The 22943-nt window shown below is 45.1% G+C and overlaps 1 protein-coding gene across 4 annotated transcripts in view; it reads right to left on the reverse strand.

Annotated features, from left to right (window-relative positions):
- LOC107224084 (protein sickie) overlaps window positions 1–22943 on the reverse strand; it is a 173230-nt gene that overhangs the window by 33545 nt on the left and 116742 nt on the right. For all 4 annotated transcript variants that reach the window (XM_046734013.1, XM_015664009.2, XM_046734015.1 and 1 more), the window contains 8 exons: window positions 22494–22647; window positions 19989–21570; window positions 18828–19222; window positions 9663–9876; window positions 4146–4496; window positions 3033–3263; window positions 2307–2721; window positions 1843–1984 (listed from right to left, as the gene is read on the reverse strand). In XM_046734013.1, the coding sequence (XP_046589969.1) occupies window positions 1843–1984; window positions 2307–2721; window positions 3033–3263; window positions 4146–4496; window positions 9663–9876; window positions 18828–19222; window positions 19989–21570; window positions 22494–22647 (3484 nt within the window). The remainder of the gene's footprint in view (window positions 1–1842; window positions 1985–2306; window positions 2722–3032; window positions 3264–4145; window positions 4497–9662; window positions 9877–18827; window positions 19223–19988; window positions 21571–22493; window positions 22648–22943) is intronic.

Raw genomic sequence — 22943 nt, forward strand, 5'->3', positions numbered from 1 at the left:
TACAGGCACTGTGAAAGCAGTTAGAGTTACGAGAAGTAACAAAACAGAGAGCCTATTCTCAATTTGTGATATTGCTTGATAATTTCACTCGTTAAGGTTTAACAACAATTTCTTTCTCTTGTCCTTAATTCGCTAAGAGCTGCAGGGTATTATAAGACATGAGAAGAAAACGTCAACGTAAACAAGTGAGTTTGAAATTACGCCAACAACTGCAGTCACTAGTGGTGCATATATTCACCGTAAACGTTCAATTAGTGCCTCGAAAGTTTTCTGCCCTTTCCCTTTTTTCTCATTAACTCTTTTGCTCTCATTTCACTTCTCGAGAATTTAAAGAATAGACTCTTTGTGACTGAATGTACAGGATGGACCGGAGAAGTTTTAGAGCGAAATTTTTTGTTAACGTGATGTATATCAAGCACCGTCTTGTGCGTGAAAAAAAGAAAATGATTTCCCTTCGTTTCACATTTCGCTTAGAGTCTTTCGGGGCCAACCTGTACATACCAACGCAACTGAATATAGGGTACAAGGTATGTGTATTTATGGTTGCTACGCATGCGAAGGCGCACAAATGACATTAAGGACAAAGAAAAGTAACCGAAAACATGAAACGAATGAGTTAAGAATTAAGAAAAGGAAGAAAAGAAAGAAGAAGAAACGAAGGAAAGAAAAATACTGGTGTAGACATATTTATAAGCTTGTCAGATGCAAGAACACAATCGAGCGTTGTTACGACCACGTCGCTCCAATTACTTCGATTACTTTAATTACTCCAATTATTACCAAACGTGAACCACTCAGTACAGTGTCAAACTTTCTCATACGTCGATGTGCCGGGAATCTTTTGAACCAAACGGCCATCGTTCTAACAGAGTACAAATTGAACGCCATCTCCACGTGGACCGCTTGACGCTACGCCGGAACGTATGTTGAGTTGCATACGCACAGGCTCGAGCAAACTGAATTGCATGCAGCCGTGGAAAACGTACCGAATTTATCAGTAGGCGATTTCTTTAGTACAACAAAATTTTGCATAACGATACTAAAACTTGTAATCGCTAAATTTTTGGTCAAAAACAACCTTTTATTCCGAAGATTATCGTCTTCTGTAACAATAATCTTCGGTTCATCTTCTTTGTACCAGATAACTATTTTCCTAATTTATGGCTTCGAGTTGCTGAGTGCAAATTTTTAGATACTTCAAATTGGTCGCGATCAAAAGATTCGGGCGGTACATCGATACCGTATATATCGTGTGTGTACAACTCTTTTTTGTTTTTTTTTTTTGTTTCAGTTTTTCTACCTTGGGAAGGTCCTGTCCCGCAGATGGCTAAAACGGTACCAAATCGCTTTGTTATTTTTTTCAGAGATTCATTGTTCTTTTGAATATAATCATTTACACAGTAGTTTTGCGGTGTGGACGAAAAAAGAATTTTGTAAAAATATATCACCGCACTGTTCTGTATACAAAATTATTTGTTCGAAACGATTGTAGACGAGAAAAAAACACAGGTGCTTGAATGGATGTTTTTACAGTGCAAGAAAACCAGGATTCGATTAATAATTCTAGTCTATGGGTTTAATACAAGCCTCGAATTTCAATTTCTAATATTTGTGTAAAATTATCATTCGAATTAGTTTCATAATCGTCACTCGTAAATTCTGACACTTCAATATTATATGCGAACACACAGCAAAAAATGAAACACTGAATTCGGCATCAACCCCATGTTCAATCTCACGATAAATTTTTTTCGACCTATCAATACGAGGCTCATATCTTTTGGCCTTAGACCAGACGATAAAATTTGTGATAGATAAAACGGAGATGAACGAGCTTCTCACCTGATCGAGTTGCTTCTGTTCAGCCGAGGCGGAGCTGGTGATCCGGTGGAATCCCTCTGGTGCATCAGAAGGCGGGCGTGGGTTAAACTGGCTCGATGGGAGCCAAGCGACTCGACGCTGTCCGCTTCACACAGGCCCATACCTGGCGGATGGTAATAAGAAGAATGAAACAAAAATTGACACTTGCACGATAAATATCAGAGAACTGGAGAAAACTACCTTGCAGTGAAGCCAAAGAAGCAATGATTCAAGAACCACAAAAACCGATTCTAGAAACGTGAACATTCACTTATCGGACCCAAATTCATCAGGTGTTTGAAACATTTGTTTATGTTCGAAACGATTCAACAATTATCATCCAGCGTGACTCGTATATATTCCACGTTTTCGTCTAACAAAATAATTCCATCCCATTTCCTCACGACAAATGAAACATCCGTCAAGTGCGATCGGGTATAACTCACCTTGGCTGCGTCCGCTGGGTGTGTAGGTGTTGCTATGTCGCATCCATGATGTGGTGGCGTAGGGACTGCTGCCGGTGTAATATCCCTGGACATCGGGGGCAGCGTAGTTGCTGCAGGTGTCGCTGAGGCTACCGTCGGAGGGCTTGAGAACCCGCGGAGTGAAGGAAGACGTTGCACCGCCGCGATGCTGCGCCGCGGCAAAGAGGGCAGTGAACTCGGGGCTTCCCGGCTTCGGGAGGCTCTGAGAACCAAGCATCAGCCGATCCCGTACCGACTGCGATAACTGGCTGGCACTCGCCCCCGTAAGGCTGTAGCTCTTGTAGTGATGACCTTGGCCTTGACCCTGACCTTGATTTTGACCAGAGTTCGCCTGAAGCTCGGTAGTGCAGGTCTGCGTGCCACCCGACACCTTGACCTAGATGAAATTTATTCGATCATTCGAATGGTTTCAGTGACTCAGTATCGATTTACAGAATTGGAAGAACCCGTGTAGCAGCTTGAGGATCGGAAAGATATATTCTGGAATCGCAAACGTCCGTCTTAAGCTCGAAATGTGCTTAGTTCGATTCATTACGACATGTTGAGGATTTTTCGATTCGTGGTGCAGCAAGCCCCGCAATGCCTCAAAAGTTTTCATTTAAGATTTTTTATTCTTTGTCGGACGTTGAACTCTCATATAGGAGGATGAGAAATAGAAGATGATTAGGTTTCGTTACCAATACCAACCTTCGTACGAGGAACAGCGCTGACCTGCGCCGTCCTGGTAGGATCCTTGCTTCCGTTTTGCGAACCATTGGTGTTACTGGTTCCGGCACTGTGCCTCTTGACGTATCCGAAGCTCTGTGGAACCCCCCTGACCTTGCTGCTACCGCCACTGCTGGTCGAGGTACCGGAAGAAACCTTCTGTGGCTTCTCCCCGTTCGCGTACTCCGCCATTGCCTGTTTCCGATGCTTGTCCTGAAAAGAGCGCGACACGTCACGCGAGGCCGCGTATAATGCTATATCTACATACCACACACATACACGACAGCGCAGAAAAAGGAAAGAACGGAAAGAGGATGACTAACGACGAGGACTATTTTCGTATATCAGTTTCTCCACTTTGGCCAGCACGCATGGTATACACACGTCCAGTCCGCAATGTGGTTTCAGGAAAACATTTCTTCGCGTTAGTAATTGCAACAGTCATTGGAACAAATGTTTTCCTGTGCGTTCCACGCTCCATTCCACTTAACCGGGATGAAACACGGCTAAACTTATCTCGTCCTCCGCAGAGCTGGATGGTAACGGATGAATTTCTTTTACACTTCGTTAGTCGCCATTCCTGTATCTCCGAAGAGCTGTCAGCTGGCAGCTGAACCCCGAGAGCTCATAAACAATATGTTTTGGAAAGACATTGCAGATCACAAATTTTGCCAAACAGAAAAAAAACCTTCAATGGTTCAAGTCAAATAATTGATGAAGGTTGGGCAACTGTTCCTAAAACTTCAAAAATACTAAGGTAAGATTATACTAAACAATACCAAAGGAGGTTTTAAAAAAAAAAAATAACCAGAGACTCTAGCTCAGCAAGAAATCCATTCCCTAAAACTAGAAAATTGCAGTCAGAGTTGCTGAAAAGATTATTTATGACGATATTTATGAGTTTCCTAAGTTTTGCCAGGTTTGTAACAACCATGTCTTTCGTTCATATGTGAACGCTTCTCCTGCCGACAATTCTTCCTTTCTCCGTTTTGACCGAAATTGCAGGAAACTGAGTCACTGATTGGCCGTTGACTTTAACGACTGGGAAGAAGCTAAATGTAGAACAAGGTTTTCTCCGAAATTCTTTTAACTGACCTGAGATCGCCTGGAAGGACTAGGACTGGGTGGGCCCGGATGGCCAGTCGGGTCCCTGTCTCTCGCAGCGCCAGCCTCTATGTACATTTTCCATTGTTGGCTGTTCGAGTTACTGTTGGAGCTGTTGCTGTTTTGTTGGGGCTGCTTGAACGCTGAGGTGTCAGTTTGCTGCGAGCTGTCAGACTTTTTCACGTGGTGGTGACCGCCTGGGTGCCTCGAACTGACGACTCTGTGTACCACGTTGTTCCCAGCGGGGTGGCCCTGCTGCTGTTGTACACCTGGTCCTTGGGGGGTGGCACTCCCGCTCACAACGCCACCCCCCACAACCACGCTACCGCCTCCAGGCACCCTCTGTTTTTCAACATCATTCTTCATTATCACATGTTTATCATATTCATAGCGTACACAAATGTATTCAAATTCAAATTATCTGATCCAAGTAGCTTGAACTGACACAATGAGGACGACTGACATTAGTTATATTCTTATATATGAAAACTGAACACTACAGGGTATACAATTTGTCAGAAAACTTTTCGACTGTCCTAATTTCAACATCTCTGATTTCTTTTAAGGTAGTAAATAATATTTTAGATTCTCAATTATTCAGAAACCCTGCAGTGAGATTTAACACTTCCATAGAGCTTTCGTTCCTAAGCTTAAACTGAGTAAAAAAAAACATGAAATTCAAGCATTCCGGGCAGTCTATAAACATTTTTCATACAGCTCCCGTTTCTATGGAATTAAATTTATGACGAATCGGTGTCAATAAATTTTCGGATAGGATCAAAAGTTTCCGTATAAACCTAAAATAGTGCCGCGTCACTGATACGGATAACACAGCGCCACCGCGCCGTACATTTTACAGTACATATCAAATTGATGCCTAGCAGCTTAAAACTTTTTTGCACAACGATGATCATCATTAATTTGACTAATCACGTTATCGCGATTATTGCAGATATAGCGAGTTAGTTAAAATAAGAAATCACATCCTGAAAAAAAATTAAATAAAATAGAATAGAATAACCGCGCCGCGTAAAATCACATTTCCGCGTCTGAGATTTGAGTAGCTGAGCTGAAAGAAAAATTGGTGCGAAAAACGTGGTGGAAGAAGACCGAGGAAGTGGCGAACGGGAGGGACGTGTACCCATGCTATAAAAGTTGAGATACGTGACTGAAATATCGACGAAAGAAGATTGCGTAATAAAATTCTCCCGACCTGAATAATTTTCCACGACCTACACCAAGCGTAGACGCAGCCGCCTATGTACCTAAGTCTGTACACTCTTCTCGTGCGACCAATTTGATTCTATCGATTTCCCACGGGGCCGTATCATCGAGCCTCCCGCTGCATGAATCAGAGGAGTCAGTAGGGGTCTTTCTGGAGTTTTTCGATGGGGTGTGTCTCATTCTCCTCTCTCTCTCTCTCTCTCTCGCGAGTCTCGAAGCGCCGTGACTACACTCGACGGATCTCTACGAGCCCGATGGGTGAGTCATGGGGGTCGGCACCCCGTAAACTGTTCGCAGTTTGGGCCGAGCCGCACTTTGGCTTACACATGGGGAACTGTGCGGTTCAAGTTCTTATATGTACCTAGGACCTTACTATAGAGAGTTTCAGTGGCCGGCTGCCACACGTGTTCCTTGCTGTCAGAGGCAGTTGACACCTACCACACCCAGACGTTACCCATGACTCTGGGCTTATGATTATACGTAGACCCCGTAGAAACAATAAATATTTCCCATGAAGCTTTGAACTTTTTTCTACCGTTAGACGGCTGCGCCGCCGACGCATCAGCAGCCGCCGCTTCAAGAACAACGTAGAAGACGAAATTCCCTACATCCAAGTTGATGAAAAACGATTTTTAAAACTCACCATCGATTACGTATCACCCCCGACTACCAGCTCCACAACATTTAGCGAAATGTCTTTTGTTACAAGTCTGATTATCCTCTTTCCTAATTAACCACACTCGGACGCTTTTTATCTTCCCAACCGCAGTTGGAAACGCTTTTATACAATTCGTCCTCGTCGATTTATTCTTCCGATACTTCGTTGTAATTTAGACTCTCGATAGTAAGATTAAAGAGGATGAGCAGAAGTTATTTCCAAATCTGAGTGAAAGTGTTCGATCAGCGCACAACCGATTACATCGCAGTTAAATTTTCGATCCGTCCGCTGGTACGGTTCAAACGAAACAAGATTACTCTTATCGCGCACATGAAGTCACAACTTTAACGCGAAAATTATCGGTGCAAGTACAGCACGGTCTCTCATTACTCTCCAAGAATATTTGGGTCACGAGTTGCATTAAATTATTGGCACGCAGGTCCGTTTTCTGTAGATGCGTAACGCGTTTCTCGACAGAACAGTAAACTGCGTAATCGCGCTTGTGCGAGAAAAGAAGAGGCGGAGCGGCCGGACAGTGCTTGCACGCACTTCCATGGACACGTGTAAACTGGCCACATCAGGCATACATACACCATTCCGACCACCCCCAGCTGCCATATGAGCCGGGTGTGTTATGACGTACGTACACATCCTCACGGTGCGTAAGCCATACGCGCACGCAACGCTCAACGCTCAACGCTTCTGCCCTATCACGAAAAAAAGGGCTGCAAGACCGTTTGCACAGTGGTGGTATAATAGTACGCATGCGTTGTGAATGCGTGAATGTTTTGCGTCGTGAGGAAGCGAGCGACATGCAGAGTGCGTCCACCCCGACTCCGATTGTTGTTACTTAGCTGATATCGATTGCGCAACTCGACCTGGCGTGACCCGTCTACATAATTCAATCAAGAAGTCCAATCTTCGGCCTATGGTTTGAGTCTCCTTAAGTCGATTTCGGGTCAGGCTTGATGGCATGGAGTTTTTGGGTTCGTTAATTTAGGGGCAGGAGGGTATAACGACGACTAAATTGACTTATATATCCGTTGTGCCCTAAATTTCTGACGTAAAACATTCTCTCTTCGCCGTGCCTCTGTTATGCAGGTACTGCGTGAATACCGGGAGTCTTATCACGTTAAGGGCGGTACACCGAGTTGACATCTGAGAAGGAAAAAGGACCAACCGAATTTTTCCATTATTTTAAAAACCATGAGAATGTAGATCCCTGGGCGATAAATGGATTGACTAAACTTCTACACCTTTAACGTATCAGTGGTCTGTTGAGTTTTTGGTTAGAACTTTGTTTCGATGCGATACCATACCACAAAGAAACAAAAATTATTAATCCAAAACTATGCTCAGTCAACTTAGTCGAATCGCAAAAATACGAATTTTTATAGGTTCGGTGAAATACGTGCAAAACGAGAGCGAAGGCTATTCAATGGAAATGAAAATCATGCCGGAAGGGTTGAAAGTCTCATTGAGCCCCGAGGAAAAAAGGGACAAGACAAAAGAAGTATAGATGGAGACGAGGCGATTAACAGAGAGTCAACAACGAACGGAGTTTTGGTAGCACTCCATTTTCTTTTAACGTTTATCGATAAGAGACCCTGGAGTCTACAGGAGTCGGGGAAGCGCCAAGGACGGGAAGAGGAGGTCTCGGCAATTCCTTCTTAAGAAATATAAGTGCTGCGCACTCTTTGCCGGTGGCGAATAGACGGTTAGCAAAAGAGGTCAAATGTTTTACCAATAAGTGTAGGCTTCTCTTAACCCCGTCCGTTTCTTCGGCTGCTTCACTTCGCGGTGACAACAGAAGCCTTCGGCTTTCAGGATGAGTACCAAAGAGAACGAGTGAGCAGAGGAAGCGCAGATTGTCGCCTCAACGATCGGGAGTGCGTGATTTTTGTTCGAACAAAAGGTGGATGGCACATGATTTGAAGTGTGTTATTTCGATGACTGTAATAAACCGATCTCAGAGAAAAAAAGAATACAAAGTGAAAACGAGAACTATCGAATCGAGAGTCTTTCTTATTTCGAAATTCTTTCAAAGTTGCTTTTGCGATTGAAGAATAATTACAATTTCTAAACTCTCAGTTGTTTATTATTTATAATTTATAATGCTGAGCTCAAACCGTTTCAAGGATCAGGTGTCATTGATAGATTATGGTAAACATTGCGTGTTGTAAATGAGTACAGCGGATTTTCACCTTTCCTCCAGACGAATATGAATAATAAAGAATTACGGAGCGGAACTCGAGTAGCGATGATTAAACCCAGATTATAATAATAATTTCACCTAATTGCTCCCTTAGAATTGGGAGATGGGATATAGTATACCCGGGTCTTTTGTATCTGCAGCTATGAATGAATACGCCCCTAGGTTAGCCCGAATTCTAAAGACTCGACCCGGGGCATAAACCACTTAGGATTGTTAATAAGAGGAAAACTAGACCGACGAGCCCCCCAAACCCCGTCGGAAGAGGTCTCATAACAGGTTTGCTGCCGTACGTACATCGAGGACTGCAGTTAAAGTTTAAGCCGTAAAAACACCCGCGCTGTGGGGGAACGAAGGGACGCGAGGCCCGCTTCAAATTAAAACGCGTCGACTTAGTCTTGCAGCTGCCCTTAACCGTGAGTTGACCTTAAGTGATGGTATAGCTCATTCTTGATAACTTGGACGTATGGCTTCTTCGGCGAATCGCGCCGTCTGAGAAGACGGGGTTAACATCCCCTGCACCCTATTCAATATTCAGCGCAATGCATGCGTCAGCAAGTCTGTCCCAAGTTTTGCAACTACTAAGAAGTTTTGCTGGCGGCAAGAGGAGTCGAGGGAATAGATTTCGAAGAAAGATTAATGTCTGAAGATCGAATACGTCCAACTACGCGAGATAATCACAATGGAATCCAAAATTGCAAAATGGATCGGAAATCATCTTTAGGAAAATTAAGTAACTTAGAAATGAGTTTATAACTCGCTAACTTCGACTTGGGAATCAGTGATACATGTCGATATTATTGATGGATTTAAAGTAAATTATTTCCTTGATTTTTATTGGGAATTAATGAAATAAGGAATCCTCAACGGTCGAATTAAGTACTGACATTGATTTGACTGGAATTTTCCTGAAGAAGTATACGTCTGCTATTTCAAAATTTTTGCACAATCTCTGGAGCGCTTTGTTATCCGAGGTAATATTCGTTATACACGTTATACATCCAAGCCTTGAAGGTATTAGTACGTATCATCAAACAGTTTTTGTCACCCCACAATAAACGGCGGAATGCCTCTGTATCGGTGGAGTTAATTACCCTTTTACCAATCAGAGTATGAAGCGTAATGCGTTTAGGTAGAGGAACGTAATTACGGCGAACCTCTTGGCGGAAGGGTCGTTAGCCGATAGAGATTAATGGATGACGGCGTAAGGTTGGACCAGCTGTCTACTTACGCTAAGACACGTCAATTTATAATACATTGTCTGTTGAAATCCACGCGGTACGTGCGACGTTTCCGAAAAAAAACTGAATACGATGCCACAACAGTCGAAAATATCGCCATCAATCCCGCCGCGGATGTGTATTGAGCGATTTGCCACTTCGAAGTATGACTTGATTGATCGTGAATGACTAACCTTGTGATGAGAGGGATGACCAGCGTGGTTGGCGGCGGGTATGGAGGCCAGTTCCTCGATGGTGAGTTCGGCCAGGGCGTCGCTTCCACCACTACAGCCTCCTAAAAGACCACCACCATCCGACCTCCCGGCGCCCGACGGCCTCTTCTGGACCCTCCGAGAAGACACCAGATCTTTAACTCCGGACAATTCTCGTCTCGAACCACTCACCAGTCTGAAACGTGAGGGAAAGAGCCACTTTATAGTTTATCGAAAGAGCCATCTTCGTGTTACGGAATTCTTCTGAAAGAAACAATGGCGCAGTTTACATTACAATTTTACTATCGAAAAGATAAAATAACCAGTCTTCGCAGCTACGGAGCAAGATTGCTTTCCGATTGGTCGACCCCATTCATCGGAAATTGATTCTCAATAGTTCTCAATCACAGTGGAGTGGTTGTAAACAGCGAATACGTGCGATTCGTGACTTGCAAGTGTGAATACAACTGCAAGGCATTCCATGCATGCGCGTTCGTAATCAAGGTAGGTAGGTACGTGCGGTTTCGTTGAACCCAGCGCGTCGCAATACCGAGAGCATTCGCAATCTCCATACAATCAAGAGGTATAGAAAATATTCTACGAAAACTTGTGTACGAATGAAAAGACCGCGGTATTGAATATGGAGTGTTTTCACGTTCGAGGATCTCCGGGGAGGACTATTATCTGACTGTATCTTTCGTCTGCCAAGAAGCGAACCTGATACGCAGGCGTGTCGACCTCCGTATTTTCTCGTTTTCCTTTCATTATTCTCTCTTCATAAATTCTCAGACGCGTTTTGTCATCCTGAATCGAACCACCTAAATCTTCGAGTCTTCATACCCCACCGAATGCAATCCTGGTTAGATCCAAATAAAAATATTTGGGATTGATATCACATAATTCAGTGTACATCGGATAGGATTCATTGCCTTTACCAGACAATGTGACCTGTCCATAAGCTTCGAATAAAACTCTCATCTCGGTAGGAGTATTTCTGGCACGTCTGACGAAATGGATAACACGGGGAAAAAACCAGAGTCTCGCTGTGTGGTTCAGAAATTTATGACTAGACGTTGGTCGCCGACGCGAGCTTCGACATTCCCCGACCTCGTATGACCTTCTCGAACGTCAACCATCGTTATGAGGAGCCATTAACACTCGGTGCTGCGGTAATGCTTCACCATTCGCTTCAGAGAGCTGTGAACCAGCACATTGTTCCACACCACGAAGACGCGTAATCACGCCATTACACTTAATATCGGTATTTGGAAGGCCTTTGTGTCTCGGAGCACTTAACCAATTCCTACGACGAGAAGAGACGCCTTCCTTCTCAGTTATCTCTCCAGAAGGAATAGCTCTATTAGCGAGATTAAACCATCGGCCCAATCTATTCCACGCCACCTATATAATATTCCCACCCCGTAGTGACCAGAGTCCAATTCACTGTCGTCCCTCGGTCCTTCGGTTGGAACGCTCGCCGCGACCAATCTACATAAGCAATATCCTGAAGACCGTCCGAAAAATTTCACTTGCACTAAGTGATTGGATTTCCCGATTCGAAACCTTTGATCTACACGGTGGGTATTGCACAAATAACCAAATGCATCGGAGGGAGATGAAAATCTCTCCTTCATCATCCAGCGAATGTTCATTTTAACTCTAAACTGTAAGCTGGAGATATTATTTTTTCAAAACCAGCTATCATACTCTTCTCGGAGAAACGTTTCCGTTGAAAGACCGGAAGTTGTAACTGCACTGCGTCACAACTCACTGCTGCAGGTTGAATTTTCACCGCAACAACGTCAATGAATAATTCCTCATTGTTATCAAACGTCTGCAATTGTGTGCAAAACGTCAGATACTTTAGAAGGATCGCGTCCATCAGCGAATTTAATTACAACTTGCGTATCACTTTCGTCAGCGATGTTCAACCGCGAGGCTTGGAGAAATAATCACAAGATTGGGAATAGTTCCAGCTATGGTATGAATTCAACTCCATCCATCTACGGTTGCCAAGTAAACCGTCGAATGACGTCTTTCCATTAATGCTGGCCTAACATCGTCGCAGGACGAACCTTCGATTATTGATCAAGTTATCAGTCTGTGGCTAATTCGCAATCTCAAGTATGATCACGTTGAAAGATTGAACAGACTGGCACATCCCGAAGATCGTAATATGTTCAGTGGGGTGATTTCGGGATGAAAATATATGAAGGCCGCTCAAAACGAATACCCTTGTCGATTCCTTTGTCCTGTGCACAGATTGGACACAAGGAGACAAGGCTCAATATTGTTTTAATCAGTGCGATACTGGAACTCTGTCTCATTGCTAATTTGGCAATTGTATTAATGTAGTCAAATTGAGGACTGGAGTCAACTGAAGTAACATACCCGCCTATTCTACGAAGTAATCAAACCCAAAGACTTTTTCAAAACTGACGGATTGTCTTGGATAACAATAACTTCAATCCCGAACAGCTGACGGGACGAGTTCAAAGTATTTGTCCTCCTATTGAAAATGAGCAATTATAATGCACGGTCCTTGTGTGTGTTTATCTAATTAAAGCCACTGTTCTGGCAGTAGATTACGCTTTTACCTGTGACAAAGAGAATGGGTTAACGAGATTTAGCTACCTCACAAGCCTTCACGAGCATAAAGAATACATGAGCATAGTAAAGTGTCCACCTTTAGGATTGTGGCTATACAATAATACAACTGGTCACAAACTACAGAAAACGCTTTTTCATAATTGATAGGAAGACCATAGCCTGGAGTTATAAAAGTCACGATAGATGGGCTGTTCCTTGACAGTCGTTTACTTGCATTATAAATGAAAGCATGAGCAGTGATTTCGTTTGGCTTTCCATAAAGTTCCAATTTGGGAAAATCGAATAAGTTGCTACATTCTAAAAATCACGGAGTTATTGAGATTAAATTTAAATAGCTTAAAGAAGAAAAAATATTTTTCGTCTTACACACATAAATTTGCAATAAACTACTGACTGAGATGTTTTATGAAGAGTGTGTAATGAGTTTCAAGCGCTACCAATTTTACCTTTTTTTGTTTTGTAGATCTATCTGAATAATGTATTGAAAAACTTCTTTGTTCAATTTTGGGCGCAAACAATTAATCACAAAGAAAAATTTGCGTTCAATACTAATTCAGCCCACTGTACTAAAGAACCTGGTAAATCATTGGAAACTTTGCCTACGAAGTAACATCGGAGTTTGAAGTTTGGCGAAAAGCAATATCTGCGATACAGATTGAGTCTTTGAAAGTTCGAGTCGCGTTAGACTACTTTCAAACGACATCAGAAGAATACCTAATTGGTTAAAAACCGCGGCCCCATGCTCGAAACTGACCGACTGAAACTCTGACAGCTAAAATTCTGTCCAAACCTATTTCGTCTAATTTTCAGCGATTCGGTATTAAATCGAAACACTAAATTCGCAAAATTCCTACTCCTACAACATGGCCTATCAAAAAATGCAAACCCCATAAACACAAGCCACGAGTGTAAATGTACGGTTACCGAGTAATAAGATTGAGGGTAAAAATCTACTTCACCTTGTCCGCTCCGGTTCCTCGCTTCGCAATACCTACAACAAACTGGAAAAACACGATCGTCTCGAACCGTCACGTCGACGGCGACGGCGCACGAAAAACCCCGGAGAAATACTCACATCGTTTAATATAACAACCCCGTAATTCTGCCGCACGGATAATAATTATTTCCACCGTTTTCACCGTCCACCCCGTAGATCCCCGAAGAGGCACGTTCGGATCACCCTGGTGGACGGGCCGGGCCAGGATCATCACTGTCAGTCCGCTGCCGCCCCGGACTCCCCGCCCGTCGTGGTGCCAGTAGGCGTCGCGACGCCAGCAGGTCGCGCCACCGCGCGATGTGCCGGGGATCGATCGGCGTGACGTCACGGGACGCCCTGGACGCAAGCGTCATCGCTTCGTACTACCCGCCGAAGTAGTAAATGCCTACGGTTCTAGTGCCTGACGGTTTCGGCCGGTTGACACGACCGACGTCATTTCCCGCGAAAATATGACACGGACTGGTATTCACCCTGCACAAAGTGATATCGAATTGCGCAATCGTTCCTCCTTTCGCCCCTGCCTCTTCCCCTACCTCACCCCGCGCAGTTTAGGATAATGTAACGACGTCTCGTACGTTCAGGGATATGTGCCAAATATGATTGAAAGCTCCCAGTGATCCACGATTTACCGCAATGATGGGGAGATGAGGAGAAACGGCCCTCTTGCGTCGGACGATTATGTACATCGACGGTTTTCGAAGAAAAATTTCGCCTGCTTTGTCGTAACTCGTAAAGGTATAATTCAAAATAAAAACGGAGGGAGATGTGTAATGCTGAATGTCTTTTACATTACATGTATATATAAATATACCTTGTTGCTCGATCCCCTTGTTCTCTGCAAAGTACGATCAGCGAAAACTTTTACAGTTTTTGCGAACTCGCTTGATGTCCGACATTTTCTTACACTGCCAATCACACTCGCGAATTGGCAAAGTTTTTCGTTTCCCGTGCAGGTTTCTTGGTCTCATTTCAGACAATAACAAAGTATTTCTACGCCGTCAACGATGATTCTTCTAAATTTAACCAGCGAAAGCCGTTGAATAATCGGCCACTATTCAGCGGGGGTTAATTTGCATGCACCCCACATAAAATGTGCTTTTCAAGCGTCGTTTACCAGAGTTCTAATTAGACTGATATGGCGGGACTATTAGGCAGTAGTGAATTGCCAATTAATTATCTCCGCTGCAAAGAGTTTATTCCTCTTGAAAAGCATACGAGCAGATAGCGTTTGAAATGGCTGTTGAATATACCTGTATCGATTCGAAACTGATTGTGAGAATCAAGGAACCTCGATAATGAGTGGAATTTAATCAGACCCAATTAGGGAAATTTCAAACAATGCAGGGCATGAGACTTGGTACACGGTGGTCTTTTTTCGAATCTTGTGAATTTAGATGCATATAGAGATAGGTGTGTACATATATATATATATATATATATATATAAAATATATATACATGTATACGTACACTTATTAAGGGAGGCTAATTACACGCCGTATCGAGGTAGGAAGCCTCTTGCCTCGACGATAACACCGCGCTGATGGAGCGTATAAAAATGAATCGCGGCGGGCGGAGGCAGAATGAGCGGGAATCGTTAAGCCGCTCTGGTTTCCATTCCATATCGATCAGAGATGAAAAGTCCAAGATTTTGCGAGGGCGTCACGGCTGCAGCTACAATAAGCCAGGCGAAAGCCGAACGCTTAGGTTTAATGACTGCGCTGGTTTTCAACGCGGCATGGTAGGAAGGTGGAAGGAGCAAGGTAGGAAGGAAGGAAGGTGGGCATAATAAAGTCGCCGCCGTGCCGCGTAGATGGTAGGCGTGTTTATGCTAAACAGGCTTGCTGCAAGCCCCATCGTCGTGCAGAACTTACTGCAAGCCGTAAAAATTCATCGCTTTTACCTAAGCATGCGAAGCATTATACGTCGTTATTCGACTTAATTTTCTTACTTCCTCTTTTTTTACTTTTTTTTTTTTTTACTCTCCTTTCTACACAACTCATTTAGCGGTTTATCAAAGTTTAAGATGCGAGAAAATCTCGATGATAATAGAAGGGTGCCCAGGGGTGAAAACTGCGCGGGATGGTCCGGCTGTGTAACGCGCCTGATATAACGACGGATAATAGATAGATATTATAGTCTATTCCGGCAGGCCCAAGGCTGCCCCTTTCTCGACAAAGGACTTCCTTCAGACGTAACAATGCCAGCATTCAGCTGAGAGATAGCATTCATTAAATGCACCCGGCATCACGTGACGCACCAACACGCCTCTCGGTCATTTCTCATTGTTCTTAACGATTTCCTCCCCGCGACTGCACTTTCAACCGCAGATATATTGTATCACATATACGTATACCTATACTGTATTATGTACTTTCCGCACAGTATCTGTAATTAATACTCGTCGCTTTTCGCCCAAGGTGCAGGATGTAAAAAATGATACTCATTTTCATCGATCCCCATCGCATTTTATTCACGAAAATTGTGCGGTTATGAATTTTCAATGTCGAGTTTTCTGGAGGTTCGAAGATACAGCCGTTCACTTTCTTTCTCGCATCTCACGCGCGTGATAAAAAGGCGGGCCAAGTCTGGTCGGGGTCTTGCTTCCTATACGTGACTGAGCCATTACAAAATTTTCATGTCTTTTCCCCTGGACCTGGTTTCCGAAGCTTCCAGTTTTTACGACTCCCCTATCGGAGTGGATGGAATACAATTTCACTGAATTATACCGAGACGATACATTCCATCCTACCGAAGCATCAACTCGAGTTACGTTATCTTAATATGCGCGTCCAATCGACTGCAATCCCGAAATGAAAATCGCGTGCAAAGCCGTTAGAAAAAATCGGCAAATTTTGACAAAGGATGAAGAGGACGGAGTCAAAGGTGAAGTGCGAATTGAGAGAGGTAGGGTGGTGGAGGTGAACGTTCATTGCATCAGGATGAAGACAATAGTTCTTCGCTCGAGGAAGCGCGGCCGAAAACACGGCCCGAGGATCACGTCCCCTTGATATTCCAAGGAGTTCCTCCCACCGCGAGTATTCGATTCCCGCAGAAATATCTGCCAACTCCGTCAGATTTCCATTCCTTAAACCTACCCCTGCATGCAACGGCACCCTTACACCCAGGTTCAGGCGGGTTATGGAAGAAGCGAGGGTGTCGAGACCGCGGCGGAAGTGGGCCAAAACGGATAATCCCGATTAAATCCCGTGGATTGAATTCGGCCACGTTAAGCCTGCTCGAGCTGGGGGAAGAGCGAACTCTGTGCCCCGTCGCGTTGTTTTCGAAGCAGCTCTTCTCGAGCCAGCAGCCAATATCTCCGCTGCCTGGACGAAATTTTTGGCCAAGGCCGACGGCGAATATTGAGTGCTCGAATACGGGGAGGAATTTTATCCGGTATAGGAATAGACGGTTTGAAACTGGTTAGGATCGGATAATGCAAGTTTTTCTGGATATTGGACGTCGTGTTTGGATATTCCAAGGATGTATATTGCTACTCGAACGCGGGAAACCATTCAGCGCTGAAGTCGTTGCTGGAAATATCCGGCCCTCGATATGGCCAGCGAGTGTATTAGACTTTGTAGGACGGTACACAAGGGCTTCTCATGTTTCCTGTAGTGCCTGCACCTATATCATTCGTTTGAAAGGCGATACAGTTTCTCGAAATTTAATCCTCTCTTTGCACACTACTACGGATCGATCTCACCTCCGCGCTGTGTATTCGGGAGGCAGGGTGGCAAGGGTCCAACCGCGTGTATAGCAGGCCGCGTTTTCTAGTAATTGCATGCCGGACCCGAAAGAATTTATAGACCAACCCGTAACCGAAACTTCGCGCCAGACGGTGCTGCAAAGTTCACCTCGGGGTTAAGGAGGGACCGGCTTAAATACGCGCGTGACTGCCAGCCCCGTATTTCCCAAACGAGGAAAACACTCGGTCAATTCCCATGAAAGTGCGACCCGGTCGTTACTAGTTTTCCCGCATTTCCTAATTCCACCTATCCTCAAACCCCACGCCGATAATATCCTGCCTGGAAATGAAGTTTCCTCCGATCGCCTCGCTCTTTTTTATCTCATCTTTCGTTTCCACTCGATTCTTGTAATGATCATCGTTATAGCTTCACATACTAGATGAATTTTTTCTACTTTTTTCTCACCCCTCATGCACCGAGATATTCAAAACATCACGTTAATGCCAGCTCGTACAGACGTGACTCTAGGCATTCGGGATTACGCAACTTCTACGTATACGAGTTTTAAAACAGCTCTGATTAGCCTAGACACGCGGCACGTGTCCTCCGCACCACGGTATTAATTATTCGCCGAGAGTTTACCCGGTTTAATTCAATTAATCCAACCCGCGTTGTAATTAGCGGCTAAGACTCAACCTCCAAAATTAGCGTAGCAAATTACGGCTAATTAAACGAAATTAGAATGAAAGCGGTCTTTTAACTGCGCGACTACATTACCGCGAGTTGGTGGGTCTACGACGTCTCAAACCCTCGCACATAATGAAAGTCCAACACGAAGTCGCGTTACTTGCTACATGGGAAATATACTCTTTCTTTCCTTCTTTTTCTCATCGCTTCTATCACCGTGAGAGTCTTACTTGCCAAATCAATCGACATTGTAGCTCATCCATTAGGATGAAGATTATGATGTCGATGTGACAAAGCACGCGTTTCTCGGCATTTCATTTTCACGACTTCATCAACCATGCCTAGGTCGTACAATTTTCGAAATTTTCACGCTTACCGGGTCAGAATTTAGGAGGGGAGTTTCGCGGTTTTCGTCTTTGTGTACCATCATTCTTTCGGTCCACTTCTTTAGGAGGATCTCTACTGTGTGCCAAAAGCGTCTCTTGTCTCAGCTCTACGTATAGATATACATATACATACAACGCGGGCGCCGCGAAACGCTTGAACAAATTTTATTTCACTCCCAGAAAGGCGTTTCGTAATGCGTTGCGGCTGTTTCGTAGAAGTGATGGAAAGTTCTTGTTTTCATCTGAAATTCTTCAAGCCGTGGCTGCTTTACGGGATTTCAATCACGAAGAATGAAATTCTTGAAATGAATAACATTTTTTAAGGACTGACTTTAGACTCGATTCGAAAAACTTCAATCACTCTTACAAACCGCCAAGCTGGCATAAGAATTACAAATTACAACATTAATCTTATCAAAAATTGTTTCAATTGAATTCTCTTAATTCTATCATGAAGAATCCGTGAGACACGGTTCTAAATAAAAACCGATACCTTTTCCTACACGGAACTAGCCATACAACACCGACTACCGAAGTCCTCGTTGAAATATATCGCAAGTAAACGGACCGTCGGTTTAAACTTTTTTTCAGTAGGATGGCGAGCGGTAGCGAAACGACAGTGAAAAATTGAGGTTTGAAATTGGTTTGGATAAAAACTCGAACCCTTTTCCGTCGAAGGGATGAGCCGAATAATTTTCGGACGATTGGTTTTAAATCTTCCGCGGGTAAATTGGATCAACTTTCTCGTACGTCACAGGTTACTCGTTTTCATCTCTTACCGGTCATCGTGGGAATAATCGGGGATGATTCTTCGAGCGTAGAGGGGGGCGCCACCCTCCGATATGTAACCGTCGCAGAGATCCGACAAGGTTCGGCTTCCGACCCCGGGTCCGCCACCGACGCCGATTCCTCCCCTCAGGACTTCCCTGTCGCTCAGATACCCGGAGGCAATATCACTGTCCGCGTAATCGTGACCGACGTGTCCGACGTGGTGATGCGACGAGGAATGGAGCACCGTGTACTGCCGCGTCGTAGTTCTGCTCGGCAACGTCTGCAGACCTCGTGCACCCGGGGTGTACCCGCGGAGGAGAGGCTGCATCGGCTTCACCGTCATCTCCGTGTCCTCCTCGGCCACGGTGCCTCCTCCTCCACAGTTTGGGACTTCGGATAAAACCTAGATGAAGAAAACGATTGGTTTTAGATCTCGTTGAAAAGTTTCGAAGGGTTCATGACAGAGCCCAATCCAATCCTAATAGATTTCGACAAATTTATAACAGGAAGCGCTATTTTTTGTCAGCTAATAGTAAACAGTGCTTTTATCTTCGAACATTAGAAGGTATAAAAAAATATAGTATTCGAGTAGTACCGAACGAGCATAAACAGAGAGAATTCAATCCAATATGATTCTTGGAACCCTTATCACAGATCATTCCGTATGTAAATGTACACCCAAGTTCTCATGTTTTTACTTCGTATATACTTCGTAAATGAATTTATTCTATCGTTATCGTGTTTATTCAAGACCGCGTAGAGTCCGTATTTTTAACGCGAATCTACGCCTCGATGCGTGTAAAGTAACTGATTAATTGCCGCATTACGGCTGATGTATTGAAATCAAACTGACAATGAGAAGATACCCTAATCTGTAACAGCTTACAAGAAACGAAATTCATACTATCGATGAAGCCCGTTATATCGATTCGAAAGTGTTGTGGACCTTTTCAAACCCTCTGGACATCAGTTAAAGCAGACGGTTTGGATCTCCATGCGATGCTACATTCATTCATATATTTTAGTGTAGAATTTTATAGCATTTGGTAGAGTAAAAAAAAATAAAAGTGGAAGATCAAATCTATTTGCCGTGGTCCAAAGAGGCCGTCTTTCCGGCAATCAATAAAGCACCGATCAACGATGATGGAACGAGTGTAAGCTCGACCGACCTTTTCCATTTGTTCGAAGGTAGTCTCGATTTTCCTGTTTGGAATGGTTTTGATGTCACTTCCGCTCTCGCTGCTTGGCCTGTATATGACGCTGCTATCGCTCGAGTTACTCTGCCCAGTGCTGTTCGAGTTGCTGTGCGAGCTCTCGGACATTAGGTCGGAAATACTGGGCATCGGAGAGACCATGGCGACCGTGTTTGGATCAAGCTTCCGGTGCAAGCTGTCAGCCTTGTACTTGTTGGGCGTTGGAGTGCCGAGATTGCACGGATCCTTGGGAGGTTTCGAGGTGCCCTTGACGAGCGCGGTGGGTTTAGGAATGCTGGACCCAGGAGCGAGATTTTGCATCGAATTTCCCAAATTACTGCCCAAGTTGTTCGGGGGCGTTTCGAATCCCTGACCGGAGGGACTGGCGTCGGACTTAATTTTCTTTTGGCACGAACTGTTGTCACCTTGCCCAGAGTTGTAATTATCGGCTTGATTGCCGCTGTCCGTAACGTGAAGAAAAACCGGTGACATCGGGACTTTTGTCGAGGACTCATTTTGGTTCGGTGTTCGAGCCTCCGCGGTCCGCGTTTCGGTGGGAGTTGATTTTTGATTACCATTTTGCGCCGAGGGCGATATGTCCGCAAAATACTGCTTCTCGTTGCCCTCGTCGACCGTCGAAAAGTGGTGCTGTTGCTGCTGATTCGTCTCCAAGTGATGATTCTGCGCGTCCGATATGTTCGAATGGTTCATTGACATGGTTTTATCGAAGGGCGAGACCTGTCCGTGGCTCGGCGAGATCGGTGACCCGGAATAGTTGTGCTCCTGGACGTTTTGCTTGATGAAACCGTTGCTGTTCGGGGTGACTGCCTTCTGGGCAATTATATCCTTGTTCAGTCCATTCGGAGGGCCCTTGAGACCTTGGAGCTGAATTTTCGAGTCGGATATTTTGCCCGGAAGTTCCATTTTCGGCCGCTGGGCGTGTTTCGTTTCCGATTTCTGGTTCGCAACGATCTTAGTTTCCTGCAGAGGTGCGACTGTCTTCGGGGCCGTCAGAGCGGCGTTTGTTTTCTGGGCCTGACTAGTCGGCTTCAGGAATTCCGCATTGCTCAGTTTCTTGTCCAAGACGAGCTTCGGCGCGATGTTGGCGATTTTGCTGGTTTTCGCGTCCTCGACGGGCGGAGTGTAGGCGAGACCCTTTTCGGGACCCTTCGTCCTCGCGATTTTGCTCTGCGCCTTGGCCTGTTCCTTCCTCGCTGCCTTGGGGCTCGCCTGTTTAGCAGGTTTGGCTTGAAGCTTGGACTTGAGAGCTCTCGACTTCGGCGATTCTACCTGAACCTTGCTCTGGTCACAGAGGGAAGTCGAGCTGTCCGAGTGTTCTGACCTCGCTGACGAGAATCCGGACGAGCTTGAGGTGCGCTTTGAAACGCCGGAAGACGCTTTGCTTCGTTCCTGATTCTTCTCCTTGTTGTTGAAGAGCTTGAACTTGTCGAGAACCGAGTTCTTCCCCTGTTGCTGTACCGTCGGCTGCGGCGCTGCGTACGGCGAGGCCTGGGGCGCCCTGAGACCACCGGGTCGGCCGACGGTCGAGGCCCGCGGGCTGAAAACAAGATTCACCGAGTTTAGCATATTTCAGAACCGAGCGGAAATCCATGCGAGAATCTACGAGCAGCAGAAGGGCGGAATCCCTCGGGTGCTCATCAAACTACCACTTGTTGGGCAACTCCGGAATGGGTCGTTCGGGGTCGAACACCTGCCACATACATGCACCGGGATAACGATCTTCGGAATTTAGGGGGGTGGAACAGAGAGGATAAGAGAGTGCTTCGTTACCCGTTAGAGAGCATGGAGGGTGTCGAGATATTACAGCTCTGTGTACCATCAACCCTCGCGACGCCTGCAGGTTCATCCCACGAATTTGTAAAGATTCAGTGAAATTTTCGACACAGCAAAGATACACAGGGTTTCAACCGGCGTCAATGGACCACCGCTAACCGTCTAGTTCAAAAACACCTTTACACATGAGGAAACGAGAAAAGCTCGTTCAATCCATCGTTGCGCAGGTAATAGCTACATTTGGCAAATGAACGAAAAAACGAGGGAACGCGAAGACTGAAGAATGACGGAGGTTTATAAAAAGAACGGGGTGTAGTAAATGATGGCCGTCACGAAACCGCTTGATTTAATATTCCCGGAGCGTTTGGAGAAGGGGATGAACAGACAAAGCCCGGCGCGTACATGTTTGCTTTTCCGTTTTCTTCTACCTTTTCACCCGATGAAAGCGTGAAATTGAAAGATGGGCCGTTAAATACTCCGAAAATCCAGAAAGGCCGAGGCTTTTCAGGGGTGATGTGTATACCTCAGACGCCCGCTTTGCAGGTACCAGCTGTCTACGTGCAGACCGTAAATACGTGCCTGGGGTACGAAACACTCGTTTGCCTCCTTCGATATCGACGATCTTGGGAAATGAATTGAAGGGCTGCGGTATACGCCGGCGACAAGAAAAACCGCCCGGCTACGTACCTTGGAGTAGTTGCTGGAGGATGCCTGTTCGCAGGGTTCTGACTTCTCGGCTGGGGAATGAAGGACAGGCCACCCTGAGGGGGCTGCTGTTGACTAGGACTCGTACTCCTCGAGCTGCTGGCGCTTCCTATCCCTCCGTTTCCATGCTTCAGTCCTGGAACGAGAATATAACCGTTGTTTTCACGAGAAGGAAGAATCAAAAAGTGCGATTGCACGCAGGCTGGTGAAAAGCGAAACCGGCGACTGTATTGTTCGAGGGACAAGCTACGGCTGGGTATGTATAATACTATTTTCGATGAACCACCTCCTGTTTAGCTTTTATGTATTCCACGAGAGGCAGATGATAATGTCTGGGTAGATGAAGCGAGGGCAGAGAGTTTCAGGGATGAAACATGCCGAGGTGTGGTGGAAAGGGGAGAAGAGATTGCCGAGGAGACCTGCTGAGGCCCA

The sequence above is a fragment of the Neodiprion lecontei genome, chromosome 3 (assembly GCF_021901455.1).
Source record: "Neodiprion lecontei isolate iyNeoLeco1 chromosome 3, iyNeoLeco1.1, whole genome shotgun sequence".
NCBI lineage: Eukaryota > Metazoa > Arthropoda > Insecta > Hymenoptera > Diprionidae > Neodiprion > Neodiprion lecontei.